This window comes from Dreissena polymorpha, chromosome 2, assembly GCF_020536995.1.
Source record: "Dreissena polymorpha isolate Duluth1 chromosome 2, UMN_Dpol_1.0, whole genome shotgun sequence".
NCBI lineage: Eukaryota > Metazoa > Mollusca > Bivalvia > Myida > Dreissenidae > Dreissena > Dreissena polymorpha.
Window position 1 is genome coordinate 31511740 of NC_068356.1, and position 26201 is coordinate 31537940.

General features: G+C 35.8%; 2 protein-coding genes across 4 annotated transcripts in view; one reads left to right on the forward strand and one right to left on the reverse strand.

Annotated features, from left to right (window-relative positions):
* Nucleotides 1-11019, forward strand: part of LOC127866481 (protein phosphatase 1 regulatory subunit 7-like) — a 31055-nt gene extending 20036 nt beyond the window's left edge. Inside the window, exons 14-17 of the mRNA XM_052407018.1 lie at nt 516-650; nt 3117-3180; nt 6313-6394; nt 9098-11019. Coding sequence (XP_052262978.1) covers nt 516-650; nt 3117-3180; nt 6313-6394; nt 9098-9269 — 453 coding nt within the window. The 3' untranslated portion in view covers nt 9270-11019. The remainder of the gene's footprint in view (nt 1-515; nt 651-3116; nt 3181-6312; nt 6395-9097) is intronic.
* A 2951-nt stretch (nt 11020-13970) lies between these two features.
* LOC127866482 (uncharacterized) lies at nt 13971-23634 on the reverse strand. 3 transcript variants are annotated; one of them, XM_052407019.1, is made up of 5 exons: nt 23459-23634; nt 18781-19581; nt 16080-16298; nt 15161-15639; nt 13971-14723 (listed from the first exon to the last, which is right to left on the reverse strand). In XM_052407019.1, the coding sequence occupies exons 2-5, from the start codon at nt 19037-19039 to the stop codon at nt 14643-14645; spliced, it is 1038 nt and encodes a 345-aa protein (XP_052262979.1). In that variant the 5' UTR covers nt 19040-19581; nt 23459-23634; the 3' UTR covers nt 13971-14642. The 3 variants fall into 3 exon arrangements, with proteins under 3 accessions (XP_052262979.1, XP_052262980.1, XP_052262981.1); XM_052407020.1 differs by lacking the exon at nt 18781-19581; XM_052407021.1 differs by lacking the exons at nt 18781-19581; nt 23459-23634 and adding an exon at nt 23104-23437.
* Nucleotides 23635-26201: the final 2567 nt, after the last annotated feature.

A 26201-nucleotide genomic window follows, 5' to 3' on the forward strand; every position in this document is an offset into this window, starting at 1 on the left:
TTTTGCCATAACTTTTGCAATATTGAAGATAGCAACTTCATATTTGGCATACATGTGTATCTCATGGAGCTTCACATTTTGAGTGGTGAAAGGTCAAGGTCATCCTTCAAGGTCAAAGGTTAAAAAAATAATAATTTCAGAGCTGCGCAGAAGGGTACATAGTGTTTCTGACAAACACATTTCTTGTTTGTTTACATATAAAGTTCTATCCTTTTGAAACTTCAACAGATGTTTTATATCATCAAGGGCCAGAACCCCATTAAGAGTGAAGAAAATTTGTCCAACTTATTGTTGAAAAGGAGCCATTTGAAGTTAAATTTTACGTTTCTTCTTGTTTATGCGATTAATTTCCAATTTTGGGTCTGTTTATTGAAAACTTACTCAGATTGTTCATACTATCGTTTTCCAGTAATTTTCTGAATACATGTATGTCTACATTTTCCAGTATTTTCTATAATGATCCTATTCTTTCCTGTAAATTTCATATTTTCTTATTGTTTTGTCTGTATGTACAGCATCAGCTAGGTGAGATGACGGAGCTGGTGGAGTTGTTTGTCTCAGGAAACCCGTTCTGCGGGCAAGACGGACCCATGCCCCACTACCACATGGCTATACAGACTGTCCTGCCAAACTTAGAGATCATTGATGGGGTGAGAAATGTAGTATATTTTAGCTGTGCTCTGGGAAAAAAGGGCTTAATGCATGTGCATAACATGTCGTCTCAGATTAGCCTGTGCAGTTCACACAGGCTTATCAGGAACTACACTTTTAGCTTTTATTGTATTTTTTTTGTTTAAATAAAGTCTCTTCTTAGAGAAAATCCAGTTTAGGGGTTAAGTGTCATCCCTGTATAGCCTGTGCATACTGCACACTGGTGCAGGTTATTGCTGATTTCTTACCTTATTTGGTTATGGCCTGATAAAACTGATACATATATTGCAATTACACTCTCCTGTTAAAACCTAGCTTTTTAGCATACACTTGTAGTCCGTTTTTTATGCCCCCGGATTGAATGATCAGGGGCATATAGTTTTTGGCCTGTCATTCTGTCCCAAAACTTTAACCTTGGTTAAAGTTTTGCGATAACTTTTGCAATATTGAAGATAGCAACTTGATATTTGGCATGCATGTGTATCTCATAAAGCTGCATATTTTGAGTGGTGAAAGGTCAAGGTCATCCTTCAAGGTCAAAAGTCAAAAAATACAATCCAAGGGAAGTAATAAGCTTTAAAAGGGACATCATTTCTAAACCTGCCAATTGATATATTGAAATTTTATTTCAAAGCGGCGCAATTTGGGGCATTGTGTTTCTGACAAACACATCTCTTGTTTAGTTCAACTATTCACTGAATAGAACAAGCTATATTACTAACGTTATTGTTGGTGTCTGCAGCTTTGCATAATGCTTTGAGTAGGGTAAATGTGCAACATCTCCATATCACTGTCCCTGCTACAGGTATTTAACTGAAACTTCACACATGTGTTTGGTGTGATTGTGTCTCTTACAAAGTTTCATAACTCTTGACCTGTAATTTAGCAGAACTATGCCCCAGATATTTAAATTAAATTCTACATGTGTGATCAGGATTTTTATGGATTATTGCTGACCATGTCCTAAAATAATGACTGTTTTTAAGCAGGATTATGGTCCCTATTGTCCTAATAAAAGTCTGGTTAACAATTTTACATCTCTGTTACTACAGTACATCTTCTACATATATTCATAATTAGACTACTAGTAACATTCTTTTACTCTGGCCTGCAATTTGGCAGCATTATGTCCCTTTTTGTACTTACTTGAAAATTCATCTAAATGTGTGATACTAACAACTCCATTCTCTAGTTTACATATAGATCTAGCATGGGATTGCACTAGGGTTGGTTTGTGTCAACAAATATATAATTTTGCATCCAATAACTTTAGTTGGGATGGAGATATTGTGCTGTAATGTTGTGGGTAGGCTGGTAACATGCTGTTAGTAAGAGATTGCATTTAGGACAAGTCAGGTCAAGGTCGATTTTACTAAACGTTACTTTTAATCTATAGATTAATGAGTTTCCTGTCAATAACTTTACTTTGAATTTAGGTATTCTTCTGTTATTTGTGTGCAAGAATCATGCATCCAATTTTGGGATTGCATTTTTGGCTGGTGTGATCAAGGTCACTGTTATTTAAAGTAGAAGAACAGTTTCTTCTTATTTATATTAGTTTGGATGGAGATATTGTGCTGTAGATTGTTTGTAGGTAGCTAACATTCAGGCCTAGGTTGGAATTGCATTTGAAGCCAGTTGGATCAAGGTCACTGTTACTAAATATAGAAATATGGATTCCTCACAATAACTTTAGTCTAGATGGAGGTAATGTGCTGTAAGTTTTTGTGTAGGGAGCTTATATGCAGACCTTGCTTGCAAAGTTAATTAATTTTAGCTAAATAAATTGGTGAAAATGTGAAAATCTAATTTCTTGGCATGGTTACGTTTCTTGCTTCAATTTACAATAGCTAATAAGATTGATTGATATGAAACAAGTTTGTAAGTTTCTTTGATGTCCACTTTAAACATTTTGTTGAGAGGTTGTCTATAGGAAGCATTCACAGCTTTTTTATGTGGACTTTTTCTGTAAACTGGTGAATGTTTAAACTGAAAAGAGAATCTCTCTAATTATCTGCAAAAGAGCCTTTAAGTATTTGTTTTATCATCATCAAATTTTATGTGAATTGCATGTTATTATGATAAATTCAACCCACTTATGTTCCTGCGTCATGATTACATACAAGGATCAGACCAGTTTTCTTGGTAAGATTTTGTATGATAAAAGAAAAAATAAACTTCAGGAACATCACAGGAGAGAATTGTTCATTTTAAATTGCTTGTCTGATATTCTAGACAAGTGATTATTTGTTTACACAAGAATTGACATTTCATACACCACAAAACTCAACATAAAGAACGATCGAACATTTTGGTTGCACCCTAAAAATGTTTAATGCAAAGCATTGTGGGCTTTAACCAGTTTAAAGGCAAGTTTGACATGCAGGGCATGAAAGTACACTATTTGTTTGTTGATATTGTACTACCACTCATATTAATAACCAATTAATTCTCGTTTGTTGTAGGCCCACATCAAGAAGCAGGTGTCAAAAGGTGCCCCATTGATGAGGCCAATGTCAGCATCAACTAGTAAGTTCATGTATAGAGTAATCTTTGAAAAGATTTAGATATTGACAATCAAGCTTAATTGTCCCCTACCGGTTTCACACGAGGGAACTTATGGTTTTCGCTCTGTGTGTCTGTCTGTCCGTCAGTCTGTCACACTTTTCTGGATCCTGCGATAACTTTAAAAGTTCTTCATATTTTTTCATGAAACTTGAAACATGGTTAGATGGCAATATGGACATTATGCATGTTATTTCATTTTTAGCCGGATTTTTTTCGAAAAAATCTCGGCTTATAGATTGATGTTGTCGGGCGGGCGGGGGGGGCGGGCGGGCGGGCGGGGTGGCGGCGTGCTCGAAAATGTTAAAGTTCTTATTTCATGGTATAACTTTGGTATGCTTGGACCTAGAGTCTTCAAACTTGACATGAAGGTTGGCCAGGATTAACAGATGACCACTGGTCATTTCAAGGTCATTCATTTGAAGGTCAAGGTCACTGTGACCTTCAATATAAAAAATGTTAAAGTTGTTATAACTTTGGTATGCTTGGACCTAGAGTCTTGAAACTTGACATGAAGGTTGGCCATAACTAGTTAGTAACCACTGGTCATTTCAAGGTCATTCATTTGAAGGTCAAGGTCACTGTGACCTTGAATGTTAAAATGTTAAAGTTCTTATTTCATGGTATAACTTTGGTATGCTTGGACCTAGAGTCTTCAAACTTGACATGAAGGTTGGCCAGGATTAACAGATGACCACTGGTCATTTCAAGGTCATTCATTTGAAGGTGAAGGTCACTGTGACCTTCAATATAAAAATGTTAAAGTTGTTATAACTTTGGTATGCTTGGACCTAGAGTCTTGAAACTTGACATGAAGGTTGGCCAGAACTAGTAAGTAACCACTGGACATTTCAAGGTCATTCATTTGAAGGTCAAGGTCACTGTGACCTTGAATGTAAAAATGTTAAAGTTCTTATTTCATGGTATAACTTTGGTATGCTTGGACCTAGAGTCTTCAAACTTGACATGAAGGTTGGCCAGGATTAACAGATGACCACTGGTCATTTCAAGGTCATTCATTTGAAGGTGAAGGTCACTGTGACCTTCAATATAAAAATGTTAAAGTTGTTATAACTTTGGTATGCTTGGACCTAGAGTCTTGAAACTTGACATGAAGGTTGGCCAGAACTAGTAAGTAACCACTGGACATTTCAAGGTCATTCATTTGAAGGTCAAGGTCACTGTGACCTTGAATGTAAAAATGTTAAAGTTGTTATAACTTTGGTATGCTTGGACCTAGAGTCTTGAAACTTGACATGAAGGTTGGCCAGAACTAGTAAGTAACCACTGGACATTTCAAGGTCATTCATTTGAAGGTCAAGGTCACTGTGACCTTGAATGTAAAAATGTTAAAGTTCTTATTTCATGTTATAACTTTGGTATGCTTGTACCTAGAGTCTTCAAACTTGAAATAAAGATTGGCCAGTACTAGAAGATGACCACTGGTCATTTCAATGTCATTCATTTGAAGGTCAAGGTCACTGTGACCTTAAATGTTAAAATGTTAAAATTGTTATAACTTTGGTATGCTTGGACATAGAGTCTTCAAACTTGACATGAAGGTTTGCAAGCACACTTAGATGACCACTGGTCATTTCAAGGTCATTCATTCTAAGGTCAAGGTCACTGTGACCTTGAATGTAAAAATGTTAAAGTTCTTATAACTTTGGTAGGTAAAAATGTTAAAGTTCTTATTCCATGTTATAACTTTGGTATGCTTGTACCTAGAGTCTTCAAACTTGACATAAAGGTTGGCCAGTACTAGAAGATCACCACTGCTCATTTCAATGTCATTCATTTGACGGTCAAGGTCACTGTGACCTTCAATGTTAAAATGTTAAAATTGTTATAACTTTGGTATGCTTGGACCTAGAATCTCAAACTTGACGTAAAGGTTTGCAAGCACACTTAGATGACCACTGGTCATTTCAAGGTCATTCATTTCAATGTCATTCATTTGAAGGTCAAGGTCACTGTGAACTTAAATGTTAAAATGTTAAAATTGTTGTAACTTTGGTATGCTTGGACCTAGAATCTCAAACTTGACGTAAAGGTTTGCAAGCACACTTAGATGACCACTGGTCATTTCAAGGTCATTCATTTGAAGGTCGAGGTCACTGTGACCTTGGATGTAAATATGTTAAAGTTGTTAATACTTTGGTATGCTTAGACCTAGAGTCTTCAAACTTGATATGAAGGTTGGCCAGAACTAGTAGATGACCACTGGTCATTTTAAGGTCAAGGTCACCGTGACCTTGAATGTAAAAATGTTAAAATTCTTAAGGCTGTCTGGATTTCTGTGTAGGTATGTGAAAGCAAAACAATAAATAGTATTATTTCATCTAAGTTTATTTTCTTACATTTGATAATGAAATTGATGGAAACTTCAAACAATATGTTACTAATTTGCTAATAAAAAAATTGAGATCAAACTTTCCTAATTGTCAATTCAAGTTCATATTTGTGACCTTAAATGTTATTGTTGTTCATGTATATGCATGCATTCAAAACATAACACAAGGTTTGCTCATGCCTTGAAAAGTACTTACATTTCATTTTGACCTTTGAACAATATTTCAGTAATTTAAGTATTGCATTGACAAAAACACGAAAGGTACTTTCCTGTCATTTAAATAAAAAATCCGGCTTCAATGCGGTCATCTCCGACCGCGGAACTCTTGTCTTCCCATGTCAAAGATTCTGGTTGCTATGGCAACAACAAAAAATAATCTGACAATGGTGGAGCCGGTAGGGGACATATATTGCTTGGCAATAGTCTGGTTATCTTGAGTCATATCTGAATGTGCATGCATGTCAGAGTATGTAATCTACTTATGTCTTATCTTTTGTGGAAAAAAAGTGAAGTGAACTCATTGTGTACCAACAAAGAGGTGTGTAAGGCTTTTAAAGAGATCATTATTCTATAAGATATATACAATGCAAGAAATAATATAAAATGGCTCCAACCTTCAAACATGTCATCAGTCACGCTTCTGTTAATTTCACTTCTGCGACAAGGTTCTAGTTTTCTTTTTAACTGACAGGATTTATTTCTTAACTTTTTACATGTGAACAATACATTTCCTTTTTCTTTAGTTGTCAGTTTACGCCAGATGGACTCACAGTTGAGAAGTGCGGATGAACAGATGAAAAGTCTTGAGAAAAGCCTCAAAGAAAAGTATGTATCATGAGAAAATGTTAATTATTGTAACTTATTGTGTATTGTGTTAGCATTTCGACCTAATGTACGTCACTCAACATAATTTTATGTGGATGTTATTTGTGATTTTCTTTTAATTTATGTTATTTAAGGTTCATGTAATAGACTGTTCAATTATTGCCACCGCTAGTTTACACTTCCCTCAAAATTTTGTCAAAGTTCAAATGTTGAGAGATCGCGTTTCTCAGAAATCTTTTTAATTTGTAGACATTAACAGTCAGTCAAAAATAAACCACCTGCAGTTTTACCAATCAAGCCCAGATTCTTACACTTTAACCATACTTCAGAGCTAGTGAAAACAAATCAAAGCCCAGATAAATAAACATGGAACCAAAATAAGCCCAGCTAAAAAAAATATTCCAGGGTATATGTTTTGCTGTTGATGGTGACCAAGTTTCAAAATAATTCTCTTCAAAATCCCATACGAAAAAACGTCTCCAGTTCAAGCGCAACGGGCTTAAGGCCAGTGTCTGTCAGTTATAACGCTTTACCACTTAGATAAGTATTTTCACGCATTTGTAGTCCCTTAGAAAGTTATATTTAATTTAAGAACTTTGTTACAAGATTCAATTTTTTTAAGGATTCATCTCCAAACCTAAGGCTTAGATACTGATGAGCAGCAAACAGCATAAATCCTCATGAACAGACTGCGAGATACTCACAGGCTGTTCTGGTTTTATGCTGTTTGCACATAGCCATTTTCACTTTGCTTCTAAGTGGAAAAGGGATAAATATTGATTCATCAAGATAAGTGACATACATGTCAGAGTGCTAAACTGACACAACTTAAGTGTGTTTCAGACAATGTTTGTACTGCAATAGACTTCAAAATTTTATGGACGTAATTATCGGATTTATGGTCACTGTATAGGATATTGTACAATCAATGAACAAGAACTGGAGCAAACTGTCACATATACCAATGACAATAACGATAATGATTACAGTAAAAACTGAAGAATTCTTAAATATTTTAGTGTCCTAAATCAGACTTCAAACAACAGTAACTGTTTAGGTATAAATGTTTGATTTGAGATCTTTGATGTTAAGGTGTATGGTAATTGTTTTTCTTTTTTCAAGTGTATATTTTTGTGGCATTGTGTTAAAGGGACCTTTTTCAAGTTGTGAAAAATTACCTTTATTGACAAAAAATATTTCAGATTTGCAAATGTTCATTGTAATTGCTGAACATTTACCATGCTCTAAAATATTAATTATATGCATCTTTTTGCGACTTATAAACCTGAAAATTATAATGGGTTACACACGCGAAACAATTATATAATTTGGAAATTTTTGTTGTCATTGTTATATATATGTTACATAACGATGATTGCTTATATACAGTAAAAAATACGTTTAGTAATATGTCAGCACAGATGGCCCAGTGGTTTAAGCGCTAGTCTTTTACTCCAAGGGCCAGTGGTACAAGCCCAGGTGTTGATTACTTTGTTTTTCTTTCTTTCATTTTATTTTTGTTTTATACTGGATTTCTTTCGTTCAGATGTTAACATTTATCAATTCAAAGCATTAACTTCAAAACATGCTACAATTTGTGAAAAGGCCCCTTAAATTACACAATTCTGAAACATTTATGCAGCATACTTATTTTTGGGTGTTTGCATTATATTTATGCCCCCCTTCGAAGAAGAGGGGGTATATTGTTTTGCACATGTCGGTCCGTCCGTATGTTCGTCCGTCCACCAGATGGTTTCCGGATGATAACTCAAGAACGCTTAGGCCTAGGATCATGAAACTTCATAGGTACATTGATCATGACTCGCAGATGACCCCTATTGATTTTCAGGTCACTAGGTCAAAGGTCAAGGTCACGGTGACCGGAAATAGTAAAATATTTTCCGGATGATAACTCAAGAACGCTTATGCCTAGGATCATGACACTTCATAGGTACATTGATCATGACTCGCAGATGACCCCTATTGATTTTCAGGTCACTAGGTCAAAGGTCAAGGTCACGGTGACCCGAAATAGTAAAATGGTTTCCGGATGATAACTCAAGAACGCTTATGCCTAGGATCATGAAACTTCAGGTACATTGATCATGACTCGCACATGACCCCTATTGATTTTCAGGTCACTAGGTCAAAGGTCAAGGTCACAGTGACCCGAAATAGTAAAATGGTTTCCGGATGATAACTCAAGAATGCTTATGCCTAGGATCATGAAACTTCATAGGTACATTGATCATGACTCGCAGATGACCCCTATTCATTTTCAGGTCACTAGGTCAAAGGTCAAGGTCACAGTGCCAAAAAACGTATTCACATAATGGCTGCCACTACAACTGACAGCCCATATGGGGGGCATGCATGTTTTACAAACAGCCCTTGTTCATATAGCTATGACATTGATACTAGTAATAATACATTCAATGACATTGATATTATTTTTTTTTTAAATGTTGTTTAAATAATAAAGGGGAATAAAATGACCTATAATGGTTTGTGTATGAAAAATAACTTGCGACAATTTGTTACTGCCAGTGAAACCTTTAGGGCTACATTCTTGTCCTATTCCAACTACTGAATAATAATAATACATTAACATCATTGTGCTAATGTTTACCACAGAAAGTAATATGTAAAATGATTGAGAGTTGTGTCATTATCTGTTGTGAAATTACTGTTTTATTCTTAAAGGTTTGCAGCAATCCGGATGTCCTGTGATATACTGTTGACCGAGCCTCCAATACCCAGCCAGCCGGGCTCCGGAGATGCATCATCTGATGTGCCGTTGTCCAGTCGATGCAGCAGTAGGTCACGCATCCTTGAGGCAAGAAAGTTTGCATCCTCAGTGAACAGCCAGAGATAGCCTATGAAACTTGGAAAAGACACTGCGTGACTGTGCAGGCTGGTCTGGAGCTACACTTGCGGCATATGGCATAAGACCCATTTATGCGGCTCATATCCAGACACGTGTATAGTCATATGTCAACAACCAACGTCATTACGTGACATATGTATTAACAACTCCTGAATGGTCAAGAACCTTTTTGGCATCTAAACAAATATGATCTGACTCTGGGAAAATATTGCTTAGTGCATGTGCTTAAAGTGTCGTCCCAGATTAGCCTGTGCTGTCTGCACAAACTAGTCTTCCACACTTTAAGCCAGGACTGGCTATTCGTTCAGAAGAGACTTCCTTTTAAAAAAATCCATTAAAGCGGAAAGAGCAGAATGCACAGGCTAATGGGCGTTGACAGTTAACGCATATGCTGTCCCAGAGCATTCCTCAGATATAATATTTGACTTTGAGTAATTTTAATTGGGCCAAAAATTGCTGCCTTTAGTGCCTGTTTCTGGATGCTTTGAATGTTTATTCAAATGCATGAGAAACACACAAAGTCCCGTCATGTAAATATTATCATGTATAACGACAATGTTTGACTTACCCATCATTGTGTTGAACAAAAACATAAGCATATCATTGAATAGAGAACCTTAGCAGTCAATATTATATAACCTGCTGGCAAGAATTCAAAATTACCTGGGATGTGCTTCAAACAATGTATCTTTCTTCTATTGTCTATCAGATCATATTAAAATGCTCTTTATTTAATACTTCTATAATGCAAGGGTTTCCAACAATTAATGGCAGTATTCTGGCTTTTAGCTTTTAGTTAAAGTTATTAAAGTTATTCTGTAAAAAGTTTGATATATTAAAAGACAAATAATGTTAATTTAATGAACAAAACTAGTCTTGATGGCTACTTCTATACACTGGATCATTGAAATACATGTAGATGTATATGTTATTTTTGTATTACTATTTTTTCTAGGTATGATGTGCTGTTCAGTTTTTGTGGTGGTGTATAATTCTGAGATAGAAATGTATTTATATATTATTTCAAATTTTATGTTTACATATTTATTTGTTGGTTTAACATGTTATAATTATCTTTTAAAAAGATTTATATTAGTTATGTTATACAACTTAAAGGTCACTGTTTATTAATGCTATTAATACTATGGTATTGCTTGTGTATTAAAAGTACAAATGCAAATGTCATTTGCATATATTATAAAAATGATAGTTTATTTAATTCGATACTTTACTTGATGTGAACTCTTCATAAAAATCGAACAGTTCATAATTCACATATGTACTTACTAGCATTTCACCACTTACTTTAAAATAATAAAAAAAAAAACACAATTCATTTGAAATAAAACAATTAATTCCATGACAAATCTAAAGTCTAGCTCTTCAATACAAGTAATCTTAAAAACAAATCCCACAAGACTACATACAATATGTGTGCTCTCTTAGGCTGGAAAATTGTCCTAGAATTTACCCCAATAACATAAAGAAAGATGTTTTCTGAAATTAAAGTGACAAAACCAATATATTTATATTTAAAATACTGTAAACTGAGCAATTGTTTCTATGGAACACAATCATATGTAATTAAAACAAACTTTTTACAAATGCAACGCGTTTAAAGTCTGTTTCTGCACGTTTTAATATGAATATAAATCTCTTTTAACTGGACATATTAATTATTAAATTGTTAATCTATGTGTTATTTGCCTTTATTGTATAATAAAATGTTACACCTCCAGCGTTTAAATGTTTTTCATTTCCTCTCTGTAGCCAACTTCCTGGAAGGATTTAAGTATAATTTTGACATTTATTTGTCTTGCCCAGACGATGTTTCCCGCATTATCCACGTTTCATGTAAGGTCAAGATCAAAGGTCCAACAGAAGCAACTCATTTAGCCGTGCTCTGTGAAAAGGGGGTTTAAAGCATGTTTGTCAAGTGTCCGCACAAGCTAATCACGGATAACACATTCCGCCTTAACTTGATTTTTGCTAAGAAGAGACTTTCTTTAAACAAAAAATATCATTAAAGTGGAAAGTGTCTTCCCTGATTAGCCTGTGCAGACTGCACAGGATAATCTGGGACGACACTACGCACATGCATTAAACTCCATTTTCACAGAGCAAGGCCAATTTTTATTTTCAATGTTAATTGTTATGCACAGTTCCCGCAAGGCAGCATATTGCAAGTCAAGTACCCTCCTGCGCGAGTGTATGGATGTCCGTCCAAACAATCTTGTCTCGGCAATATTTATATTTTTTAATAAAAAAGAGCCACCATAACACGACGTGTCCCGTGTTACCGTAACCCCTTTCTTCCTACTTACAATGTCAAAGTTACACGACGATGTGTTTCGTTAAAAACCCATCTCACTACCTCAAAAGTCAAGGTCACACGGGGATCAAAGGTCAATTTGAAAATACAAGTGGAATGCAGTGTTTCTTTGTCTTATCGGTACTCTTGTTTCATTTAAAGTTCAAGGTAACTACCGGTATTAAAGGTTGAATACACACTATGTTTAGTTATTTGTTAACACACCATTAATTCTAAATGGCTTGAATGATTTTAGCTCGACTATTATATATAAAATATATATAGTGGAGCTATCCTACTCACGGCGTGAGCGTGCAAATGTTAAAGTTTTCGTACCACCTCAAATATTTTCAATGTCCCTTGACATATTGCTTTCATATTTTGCAAACTTCTTTACCAACATGACCCCAATCTATAAACAAGAGCAGACAACTGTATCAAGCATTTTGTAAGAGTTATGGCCCTTTTTTGTCTTAGTAACTGAATATTTTGTTAAATTTTGTGTTTAGATCCACTTGACTTCCAAAGTATTAAAGCTATTGCTTTCAAACTTCAAATATTTTCTTACTATCATGAGGGTACTGTACCTGCCAAGTTCAATTTGACCTTGACCTTTGAATGACCTTGACTCTTAAGGTCAAGAGTAAATTTTAGTTACATTGCCATAACTTCTTTATTTATGATCAGATTGTATTAATACTTTGACAAAACAACACTTACCTGAATACCACAATGAATTCCACCCAAACAATACCCCACGCCCCAACCCAGAATCCCTGCTCCCCCCTCCCCCCCCCCCAAAAAAAAAGAACATGTTTTTCCTTTTTTTTTTTTGAAAGATCTAATAAATGACCACACCTCATATTATACCCCCTCTCAACCCCCCCCAACCCCCCCCCCCCCCAAAATTTTTTTTTTTTTTTTTTTTTTTACCTTTTTTAATTTTTGAAAGATCGTTTAATACATGACTACACCCCACATTAAAACCCCCTCTCAACCCCCCCCCCCAACCCAAAATGAATATTTTTTCTTTGAAACTTGGTTTAAAAAACAACAACAAATATTTATTTACTTTATTTTTGAAGGACTGTCCAAACTTTCCACCAAGCTATTGCTATCAAACTTGAAATGAAATCTTATTACTTTGTTTTATGTCTTTACAAATGTTCAACAGATTGTGGAAAATATACCTGAACTATTACCTTCACCTTATTGAATAATTTGAACAATTACCCCATGATGGCTTACGTTATACTGTCAAGCACTCGAATAGTCGAGCGCGCTGTCCTCTGACAGCTCTTGTAATATTGCTACACGCTATTATTTATAAAAAACCGACGATGTGCATATTTAATGAAATGTGTTAGTTTGACAAAGGTCAAGGTCAATAGTTGTCTTTGGTGTGAGATTTTCTGAAACTGATTGACTTTCCAAAGATTTTGTAGAAATGGCCTCTGAAAATATTTACGTTGCATGCAAGAATAAAGTATTTAACTTTAAGGTGAATTCCAATTAAGAGGGTTTCTTCTGTTTGTTGGACAGTGAAGATTACATTTATTATACCCCCCCCCCCGCTAAAAAATCATGTTAGATCAACAAAGTGATCATTACATATCAATATCATGATCATTCGTCGTTGTTGTGTCGAAACATGCTTGAAAACTAACATAAAGAGATTATTATTTGTTATTGATTCCAGTTAATTTATAAGTTAATAACAATTGATCGCATTTCTAGAAGCCAGTTTTATGTTTAGGTTTATTAATTTAAATATATCTTCTTAGCTTAATGCATAACGTGCTTTTTGTATCTCCATGATTATATTTTTTGCGCAATCCATCCTTCACAAAAATGCATCATTCCCATAATATTTTCTTCTTCATACCCGGAGCATTTATGGAACATGTGCTCTTAATACTTTCACTATTCAATACTCAGTTGTTTTCTGCGTTAATATTTTGGTGAGTCACATAAAATTATAGCTTTAATGGATTTAAATGCCTGTTTATTTCCCGCGTGTGCGAGTTTCTTACAAAGGTGCGTTTATTTCCTGAAATATTTCTGCATAAAAAGTAATAAAGATTCAAGTAAATTTGTGCCTATTATCCATTGTGGAACAATTTAGCGTTAGCGCATATTTTCTCCGGCAGTTATTTATACAGGTACAAACCAAATAAGAAACCATGGACACAAATGTATAACTGTAGTCAAGACGTCTGGGGCATCTGTACAATAATGAAATATTTCAAGTGGTAATGTAGTCTTAAATAAATGGTGAACATGCAGTATCAATTAAGAAATACATTTGGTAAATAGTATCATTATTATAAATGTACTCGTACGTCGTTATAATGCTGATAAATAACAGACAGAATGTGTCCTTAATTTTTTTTCTGTTTTATTAACAAGATTCGACACGTATGTTTTCTGAGGTTGGCAAAAAGGGAAGGACAAACAGAACAATAAGACCGAGCAAGCATATCTCTTACATACTCATAGGTTTGGCTCTGTTCGTGGGAAAACAATACCCGCAAGCATTTTACGCGCGCAAAAATTGTTAATGAAAATTTGGTTGACAACACGTTTTCATTAAAGGGGTAAATGATAACAGATGGGAAAGGTCAATCAATAGAGCCTCATTTTTACAAAACTGGGCTTAATGCATGTGCGGACTGCACAGGCTAATCAGCAACGACACTTTCTGCTTTTATTGATTATTTTGTTAAAATAAAGTCTCTTCTAACCGCACATCCAGTTTACGTGGAAAGTGTCGCCCCTGAATAGCCTTTGCGGACTGCACAGGCTTATCTGGGGAAATGCCTTACGCACATGCATAAAGCCCATTTTTCCAGAACGAGGCTCATATTAACAACTAATCACTTGATAAACACAAAGGTATATCGTGTGTTTACCACTTCATAAATAAAGCAGACCAGTACAGCGTACTTGAGACGGCTATTGGACATCTTTACGTCACGCAGTAAACAGTTTGCCTTCTTTTGACGAGAAATGGAATCTGGATGTCTATATATCGACCCAATTGTCATCAATTATGAAGCGGCTTTATTAACAGTATCGACTTTGTCTCCAGTATCTTTCATCACACAGATACACATCTTGTAACGTCGTCTCTGAAACAATTGTCGCAGTACATTTATGATTGAAGCATTCGGACACTTGACATGAAACTATATTAGTTTCAATTAATGCAATATAGTTCCGTAAGAAATAGTATGATGTATATAAACTTTTGAACATTCATCGCGATAATTCATTTTATAAATGTATATTTTATTTATCATTAATATTTACAGAAAGGCACTGGAATCCAATACATTTACAACAAACTTAAGAAGCCTTAAAGATCTTGTCATTCTGTATATTAATCATGAGAGTGTCCGCGGTGGCGCATCAGGTCTTTGTTGCCCAAATATACATGTTATTTCACTCGTATTTAGTGATGTAGGAAAGACTTGATTACGAGCTAACATTTTCACCAATCCACTGTTTTAATGGATCAGAAACAATTGTGTTGTGTTTAGTAATATGGGCCCGACGCAAATGTAACCTTTGACCACCACTTCCGGTCATGGCCCTTGAGGTTCTGCTTTGAAGGTTTGTATCCAGGAAACGGGTGGATAGGTCGATCTGGTTTCCGAGTGCCTTGAGTTCTATACATGTCCGACGGCGGCCTCTCATAGCTATACTCGAGTCCAAACATATACTCTCCCCTGTCGACCGTGATATGCTTTGCTTCAGAGTCACCGTCCGCATGGATGTGACACATGCCTTCATCTTCGGAGTTCGAGAGGGGTGCAGTCTGTTGAGCGCCTTTTGCGGGCACGTCGTCGGCTTTAAACGCGCCACGTTGCCTATACACCGCGTGTCGCGAGCGGTATATGACGTAAACGCAGAGACCGCTACTGACTATTGAGCAGACGACAGCAGCTCCTGCTATGAAGACCAGGTAGGGGACTTGCGGGCGCGGCGTCTCCAAACCAATGTAGCGCCTCGTGGAGTCGATGATAGCAAGAGAAAGCAAAACACCTACAAACAAATAAAATAAACATACGCGTCCGTTAAGTAGTAATCTGTACGGGGAACCACTTCCAGAAAGGTTTAGTTGCATAGTATCCTACAGGATTCGCTAACACCGCAACAGTAAATGTTATCCAGAAATAAAAGCAGCGTGGGGAAAATATTGTCTTTTTTCAATAAAATGCGCTTTTTGTATGATTCCATTTAAGGGATCATATGAGATTTTTAATAAATACGACAATGTATGATTTATTCATCTTCAATAACAAAACTATAACCAGTACATAACATGAAAAATCGCCAAAAAGGAAAGACAGCATAAGTACAAGGACGGCTCAAATTTGACTATATTTATCAAAGAACAAACTGGTAAATTCAATATGCATGGGTAACCATTTCAGTTCAAATGTGTCGTGCAATCTACGATAGTGTCACATACAGATACAAACCTGACAAAATATTTAAAAGCGCTCCAAAACCTCCAATGTAGAGAAATTTTGCACGTGCAGTACCGGTACACGTTTTTCCTTCCTGGATCACCGTCTCCGTGTTGCGATAGGTCTGGAATGCCCGCCACTTAATGATAGCCAACACGAACGCACCTAGCCCTAGGAGCCAGCATGACATCACCTGAATCTGGGACCCGGTCTGGGTGCTGAACGCCGTACCTGGAACGGGAACCAATGTTGATCACATGCAATGATAAAATATTTAATAGACATAGTGACGTCCATTTCGTAGATGCTATTAACATAACTCCGTGCTAACGAACGGTAATGCACCCGGTTGCAATCAGACTTCTGAAATGTTGGACCATTTGCGCAATCTTGCTAAATGAGCGATTAATGGCAGAGTTCATTACATCCAACTCGTAAGGAATCTTTACCAGACATATAACAGCTAATTGCGCTCGTGATTATTGCGTATAGTGTTAAACAATCTTAAGACATAAATAACCGCTGTGGTAAGAAGCAATAAGCAGCATGTCAGTTATAATTGGTTCACAAAGGTTGAAGAAATATATATGATAAGTATCAATGCCATAAAATTGCAGTTTACACCACGCTGGCTATCCATCTGTCTTCATTAAGACAAAAGAACGCAGGCATCTTACATATTATTTTTACGGTTTTATCTGCGTCTATGAGCAATTGCTACAAGGCGAATCAGTGAGCATGAATCTGTAGACGTCGATGCTTTTAAAGAACATACATGTATTAACTTTTATGTAAATTGCTCATATCGAATATTTCACTGATCCGCATTAATGTTTTTAAAGATCTCTGGGTATTGAAATAAAATAATTGATGTTAATTATAGTGAAAAACACGTACTCGTATATAATCCTACCAATCTGATCAGTCCCTAGAGCTTGTTTTAACCAACAAAATGTACAAAAAGTGTTGTTTTTCTATTTTATAATGCAATGTGCTGAGTACGTACTTGAATATAAAATAATAAGATATATCTTAAAGGGGCCTTTCCACGTTTTGGTAAATTGACAAAATTTATAAAAACATGTTTCAGATTCGCAAAGTTTAGTGTACTTACGATATTTGTGAGGAAACATTTATACTGAACATTTGCCATGCTCTAAAATATCCATTATATACATCTTTCGACCTTTTAAAAACCTGAAAATTATAAAGCGTTGCAACGCGAAACGATTTAATAATTTGGAAAGTTCTGTTGTTGTCGCTGTATTTTGTGATACTACGAGGATTGCTTATATAAAGTATAAAATACACCACTCATTGTATGAGCACGGATGGCCGAGCTGTCTAAACGATATAATTTTACTCCGGGGTCAGTGGTTCGAGCCCAGTTGTGTTACTTTTTTCCTTTTTTAAAATTGTATTCTTGTTTTTTTACTGGAGCTTTTAGATCCAGTGTTAACATTTATCACTATAACGCATTTAATGACAAACTTCAATACATGTCAAAATCTGTGAAAAGGCCCCTTTGAAATCAGTTTGCTGTTTCCAGGGTGAAGAATTAACGGTGTTTCCCGAGTTTTACACACGTGCTGAACAGAATGTAAACACACCGTTAAGAACTTTATTGTGTGCAAATAACTCAAGTTATTGAAATACATTTGCAAAAATCATGAGCGCATTAAAGACAGTTTGTTTTGCAGTTTGTGCCGATATCTTAAGGTATAAGAATAAATCTTTGAATACGTCTGAAATCGTTGACAAAATTTCACGTTGCGTGAAGCATAACCGTGTACAATGAATGCAGTAGATAACGAATTTTTGAACAAGAACACAGGCTTACCAAATAAAGTAATTCCGACGTATTTAAGATTGCCATAAGCAGCATAAAAAGCTGTGTTTCATGCACTAGTTGAAATTCTGAAGAAAAATAATGTTTAAAAGCTATTGGAAATAAAGCACCACTTATCGTGTATAAGTCCATTTAAGTTAAAAGGGGAAACCCAACAGTCACGTGATCATGCACCTTGTTTGTGCAATGTCTTATTTATAAAAATAGAGAAAACGTATGAATTTCTTAGTCAATTATCGATGCCACCATAAACGTGGAGAGAATAATTATGTTACGTTCATTATATAACCAGTGGACGGAAAACAATGTTTCGTTCCAAAGGAATATGAGCAGCGTCTTGCGAAGTCGCATGCGTCCAGAGTAGCTCTAGACCAGCCTGTGCATAATACTGGTCAGGAGCTATCCTGTCCGCTTTAAAGTCACGCAAGGTTCCGTATAATAATAATAGCGGCAGTGTAGCTCCTGACCAGACTATAATAGCGGCTGTGTAGCTCCTGACCAGACTATAATAGCGACAGTGTAGCTCCTGACCAGACTATAATAGCGGCAGTGTAGCTCCTGACCAGACTATAATAGCGGCAGTGTAGCTCCTGACCAGACTATAATAGCGGCAGTGTAGCTCCTGACCAGACTATAATAGCGGCAGTGTAGCTCCTGACCAGACTATAATAGCGGCAGTGTAGCTCCTGGCCAGACTATAATAGCGGCAGTGTAGCTCCTGACCAGACTATAATAGCGGCAGTGTAGCTCCTGACCAGACTATGCGATTGCGAAGGCTGGTATGGATCTACGCTGGCTCCATATGTCGTAAAACCGATTTTCGCATGACGGTGCTCACATGATCGTGAATACAAAGAAGCTTACTTAAGTGTGAGATAACAGAAGAATTCGCCTGGTCTTCGAGTTGGCTGTACAATAGTTTCTCGCACGTTTTCGCGGAGGTGCGGTTTTCAACTAAGTTAAACTCACGTTCACACACAATTATGTACCACAGTGCTGCATAAATGTCCACTTCCTTCGATTCAAGTATAACCCATCCAGGAATTATTGAACAAATCGTTTGCAGGACTAGGCTTAAAGCCGCTAAAATAGCGGTCACTAAAATAATCACCAATAATGTCATCGTCTTCCATCCGTAAGAAACTTAATAGCCGGCGATTTATTCCAGAATATTTACGCACGTATTGGCAAATATGGCTAGAGTAAACAAATTATTGGTTAATTTAAAATGGTTCATAACGTCACACATGTGGTCTAGTTTGGGTACGTTTTTAAGCATCCATTTGAATGTTGTCTCCAACCGCAAACCAAACTAAGACTGTCAATTGTTCCACTTTTCCCATTGATTGAGAATGTTGCACGTCATATTCCTGCGTCGCATTGCCATCCTTTTGGTAGCGAGTGTATCCAGCGACGGGACAATGCGGTTGGGCAAGTTGCTATATCAACAACAAAAAACACAAGCTGTCAACTGCATCCGTTTAGACGACAATCGATGGTAATCTACGATGCAGTCGACATCCCTCGTGCATTTGCCTTGTCCGGTACGCCTGTGCTTTGCCATACACGAGCTGTCAGCTAATCAGAATTGTATATACACGTGGGATTTTTTTCTCAGACAATGAAGCCGTTCCTCATTCTTGAAAATAAGTGCGCGTGCGCCAACTGGAAAGAGTATAAGCGATTCCGACAAAACGCGCATGCAAGGTTAATAGAAGTCATAACATGTGTGAACATTGGCACACAGCAAAGCGATATATATAATGTGTTGCACGTGAATACTTGAAAAAATAAATTATGCCTCCAGATTATTATATAATGCTTATGGTTTATGGAGAATATTTATTGCCGATAGACCATTGATTGAAACGCTTTGGGTATAAACGAAAACAGGTATTATCAGAGTACAACATGGGTAATAGCAGATTACCTTAAATTATACCACAATACATTCAGATATGATATGTTTACCCATTTATGCCTAGCGTCTAGAAAAAAGGACTTTGCAAACAGCGTAGACCTCATCTTGGTCTGCGCTGTTTGCTTAATGGAATTTTAGTAGAATCTAAGTAATATTCTAAATATAGAAATAAATATACTAGACATCCCTAATTTTGGAAATAAATTGATCCAATTTAGAAGGATGGGAGAGTCAACTAGGCATAAATGGGTTAACCAGTGATATGATGAGACATAACGTTTGTATGCTATACAGAGAGTACTACGTCAACATACACACAAAGTGCAAATGGTTGGTAATAAAGGTGTTTTTGTGCTAAGTGGGGAGAGGGATATGCAAAAGTCAACGCAGTTTTGTATGGAGCAACCTTCTATATTCGTTTATTTCTTTCTGGTATGTGATATAAACCATTATGTTTTGGTGGATAAATATTCCGATGAGGTTGTATCGTTGTACGATATCTGCACGAACATTCAAATTTGAATATAATTGTATGATCGCTCAAAGCATACGATTCTGACAAAATATTCTTCACGATTTCGGTACGAACAACCGGTCTAAGAAAACTGGTCGCCACTACAACAGAACAGAACAAAACAGAAAAGACAGTTCATTAAGACTTATACATAAGTACATCGTTTTTAATGCATATCATTATAAATGAAGTAATGTCACTTGTCAGTATACTATAGTAGTTAACTAAATCAATAATACTATATGTATATATGTTAGTATGTTAAATACAATTTCAGAACTAAATTTAATGACATTTCTAAACAAAATAATAACAGAGAACAATAACGATTTCTAACAGGAGAAACATTATCATTTTAAAGGCATTAAGAACAAACTACTACGTTTAATTTACTTTGGTATATAAAATGATAATTCAAATAATATCAGTGACTGAAAAGTGATACATACAATTCTTTCAAGGGAATTACGTCAAGCTATTATTTCAAGTAGTGGTATTTAGAAAAGTATTTCGTACAGATAATGCTTCCTTTACATATTTACACACGTTTAATATTTATGATTAACATGTTGATGTTAATAAACTTTTGAACTTAACAACAGATGGATTTTATGCAATAAAACGTTTAATATATTGTTGCCATAGAAAACGGTAACATTAACAAACACAATAAAATCTGAATTCTCAATGGAGGGGCAGAAGTCCTTAATTTCACAAAGTATAGACGTACACTCTTGGGCAATAAATCTAAGTAGTTTTCATACTCAAGAATAGTTTTAAACATTCTATACATATCTAGAATCTAAATTCTATTCATATCACCAAGCCATTCTAGCTTAAAGGTGTCAATAATTATGCATTTAAATTCACATACAAAAGCATGCCTACTAGTTATATTCGCAGTTTCAAAACCATAGAAAATCCGTAATCGTTTAACAGTAGTTTAACATTTGCTACCCAATTGTTGCATCCTTTATTACAATCATTCAAAGGTACCTTTCACAGATTTTGACATGTATTGAAGTTGATCGTTAAATGCTTTATATTGAAAAATGTAAACATAAGATCTCCAGTAAAGAAAAACAAGAAAAAAATTAAATAAAGAAAAAAAGTAAGCCTCAATTGGGCTCTAACCACTGACCCCTGGAGTGAAAGTCTAACGCATAGACAAACTCAGACGTCCGTTCTCATACAATGAGTGATGTATTCTATTCACTATATAAGCAATCCTCGTAGTATCACAAAATATAACGACAACAACAGAACTCTCAAAATTATTCAATCGTTTCAGGTTGCAATAATTTACAATTTTCAGGTTTTTAAATCGTAAAAGATGCATCTAATGAATATTTTAGAGCATGGTAAATGTTCAGTATTACTGTTTCTCCACAAATATCATAATTACAACGAAAATTTGCGAATCTGAAACAATTTGTTTAAATGTTCTAATTTACCAAAACATGAAAAGGCCCCTTTAAAGCATGTGGATAAGGATCTCAATGTACTGCTTCTGAAAACTGTTGCCATACATGCATGACTGCTGGTATTTTGCCATCGCAATGAAAAACAGGTGAATCAAGCACATGTCGTAATTATACATCATCACCAAAATTACAGCAACGGGAAGCCCAACGCAGTCAGCTGTCACATTATATATACCATATTTGCAATGAAACACCATTCATCCCAATGTTGTACATCCAATAAGATACCTCTCATCAACAAGTAATGCTTTTACGTTCTTAAGATTTCGTTGTATTTTTTCCCCAGGTGATCCATCAGGAGTTGACATATCCTTACAGGCAACTTTTCCTGTAGGTATTATTAGAAAAAAAACGTTGTATTTTTAGTCCACCAATAAGATTAGCACTGTTACCTACAGGACAAAGGACTTGAGCAGAATCATGAGAATGGAACAAGTGTCTAATGGCCTGTACAAGACATTTTATGAGGAAAGACTTGCCTAAGCCAGCAGTTCCACTGACCACTACTCGAAAGGGTGTAAAGGGTAAGTTGTTTTTACAGTTAAGCGTTGTCATAATAATACTGAATGGCAATGCACATTTCTGTTTTAAGTTCATAGAAGATAAATCAACATGTTCATATTCAATGTGGTTGTTAATCCAGTTTTCATTCTGTAAACACTCCAAAAATTGTATGCCTAAAAATGTATGCCTACTAGTATGGACTACCATCATCAACATTATACTCGTTGTCTTTTGACAGAAATTCAGTATTTGGTCTTAGTGTTTCAACCTATTAAGGATGTTCTACTATGCATTCTTCGGGCTCACATTGTTGTTCAGGAACAAACTCATCCGACTGATTTCGTTTTGCTCTTTCAATATCAGCTATGATAACGTTTGGACATGCCTCGGATTCTACAAAGTTCTTCATAACATAAGTCCAAGTAGTGTTTGTTCCTGTTATATCATCTTCTCTTCCTCCAGTCTGGCCAATGCAAAGAAGTATGATCCTTGAGTATTCTTCACTGAATGGCCATACTGCTTTTGTACTGTTACCAGCTAATATCACATATCGTTACTATAAATAGTAACAAAATGACGTCGTGAGCGGGCCGTTATTCATATCCGGTGGGCCGATATAAATCATATCAGCCCGCTTAGCCGGGCCGAATTTTCATATCAGAAAAGAATGGGATCGCGCGGCTAATACTGAACAATATGGCTTTCACATTCAGTCTTAGCCATAAAGAAGTAAAACATCATCTACTGGTTATTGTTCTACTCACCGAAGTTGTGTTAAAACCATGTTTATTTTCGTAAAATTTAATTTGCTTCCATGACGAAGTAAATTCTGGACACATTTCTTCATCGCCATCCATATTTTCCATTTAAAAGGACTGGATGTAAGCACGCAATTCTTTGACTTTTTGAGGATAGACATACTTTGATCGACTGACAAAGGAAGGACGTATTCATCAAAGAAATTACCCTTTTATTCAACATCGATTTCCTTCAGACAGTTAAAGAACCATTCACTGACGCTAATCTTAAATGTAGACATAATCAATCAATTGTTCAACAAAACATCGCGTTATTCGAGTCGACATTTTATTTTTAACGAAATCGAAAATGCAGTCTCACCAGTTTTATTCCAGTTTTATATCCTAACTCTGTTATTCACATTCATAATATTATATTAATCCATCGTAAACGCACACACTTATAGTCCGATGCTTAACAAAATATTTAACTGTTAAATAAAACACTCCAACTTCCAAGTCCGATTTGTTGTTGTCCTAAAATCCAGAGAGTCTAGGTACCGGGTAGTTTCGTCATTGAAATGACGTCACATGAGATACGTCATAAACTGCGTAATCAAATGAATGAAAATAAAAGTATGGAAAGCTGTTTCTGTATAAATTTTCGTGAAGGATCAAAATAGTATGATATGTGATATAAACTATAACACACGAAAGAGCTGGGCCGGGCGTCTACAATCGACCCTTGCCGAATAATGGCCCTCGGGCCAAAGGCCCTCGGGCCGTTATGTCGGCAGCGGGCCGATTATAGACGCCCGGCCCAGCTCTGCCGTGTGTTATTGTCTAATTACATTATCTTTGCCTTTGCTGCATATACATTCATACCATGAGCATTTTCCCTTCTCAAGCTTTCTCAAATATTTGTCAAGAAGTGTACTTCTAGTGCAAGTGTTGCTTGTTTTTTAAGTACCCTGATTCCAGACACGCTAACTAACTGAAACTTGTGACTGCTGTGAAACAAAGGTAAATCTTCAAGTTCATATTATGTTTCCATACTTGAAATTTCTCTTTGTATTGTGTTAATTAGCAACTTGGTGCAGCGTGATTTACCTTCATTGCTAGAGGTGTCATCAGTGGCATTTACTATTACATTAACAGATCTACAACTTCTCCAAATGTTTGATTTCCTTTGCATGCATAACCAAACACATACTTCTCAGTTGCAATTATATCACTTATTGACGGATTATCTGATGAACATTTTGAAAGGATTAAAGATATATCACCATTTGCCCGCCATGACTGAGTATGATACTGGGAATGCTGATCCAGAAATGGATGATCACTCTTCATTTCAAGTCTAAGAGAGCCATTTTTATCCTTAACAACTGCTGGGCTATCACAAATAGCTTTACCCGGCTTGTTTTCTGAACCAAACCCCATTCTACAGACTTTGTGTTTTATCCCCTTTTTGAAACGAGGCAGTATGAGAAAAATGGTTCAAATTAATTTTGTTGGTAAGGAGTAAATGGTCTTCTAATATAGAACATTCACTTTTAAAAATGCCATTGAATAATTTTAAAAGGGGATTTTTTACTTCATGTGTTGTTGGTGCATTTCCTTCGAGTGGAGGCAGCATACCCTTGTTTGGATGGCCAGAGGCATCAGAATCTGCAGGATGCATCGTGGTCATGGGAACATTTTGCTATTCCCACTCAGAGAGCTTACTGGCACAGATGTCCTCACCCAGACCGTTTTTCAAAGCCTCGTTAAGATGATTTTGTGGTTCTCTGTCAGATCTCTAACATAGTCCATACAAATGAATTATACCTCTGGATTTAGCACACGCATACCTGTACGAGAGAAAGCATCCACCTTAAATGCAGTTTTCATTACAGTCTCGAAGGTTATGAAATGTTATGAACGATAAACTTAAAGTGCTTATGTTGTGCAAAACGCCCATCTGTGTTCCATAATAAATGTTCTTCCCATTCACTCATTGAAAATAAGTTATTGGCCGATTTATGTGAAAGTCACCAACAAACTTTGGAAAAAAATGCAAGTGTAAAACATATTGAGTTGTAAACTCTGAAACTGGGCTATTGTATCTTGTTGGCAATGGAATAGTTACTGGGTTTTTGTCTTGAACATATTTCTTCACTATTAGAATCTGCAATTTCTTTTACAATGGATTCAATTTTATTTCTAATATATTGACTGATTCATCTGGAAGTTGAACAGCTGAAACAGTATCACCATTCATTTCATCAGATGATACTTGTTATTTTGCTGGTCCTTGGTCTTTATCAGTTTTGCTTTCAAAGTTAATTTCGATTGTTTCAACGTTTATTTCCCCATTTTCAGGAAGAAGATTTAGTCTCTCTTGACTAATAGTTATGTCTGAGTAAGCAACATTCTTAGATTTAAGCCAATGAAGTGCTGATTAAACTGCAAAATGCCTTGCTTTAAAACATTAGTTTTTTGTATTATTGTCATTTTTTTAACACAAATGATATGAATATATGACGGACGGTTTGGTAAAATTTGACATGGTTCATTTATATTTTGTGGAAACGCAACACAATGGCCATTTGCCGCAATTCCCACATGCTTGAGCATATGAATATACATCAGTGGTTATATTCGGCTAAATAGTTGCTGTTCAATAGAAATAAATGGGAAAGTTCAGTAGGGACATTTCCAGGGTCAATATTGTTTTGCTTAGAGAACATTTTGATGTCTGATTTGTCAATGTGACAACGATGACAAACTTTATTATTGTACATTTTCATTCCAATTCTTCGTTCGTTACATCTGTTACAGTACTTAAAGATGTGAGACATTTGCTTTAACTCAAATGCTCGTATGCTATCCATTGTAATGTGATTCTGGACGCAATGAGACACTGGTGGTGAAAATTCAATGCTATGTTTTAATTGCTACAGACAAGTCGTAGGCATTTTTTTAAATCCGTCTTTTTCTTTCTAGTGTATCTTCATTTTGATCGGGATGAACACATTGTATGCATAATTTTCTACATCTCTGAAATATGTCCAATTCATTAGGACTAGGGACAGATGTGCAAATGTGTTCATGTGTTTGTTTGCAAAGTTTTGTAGCTTTTG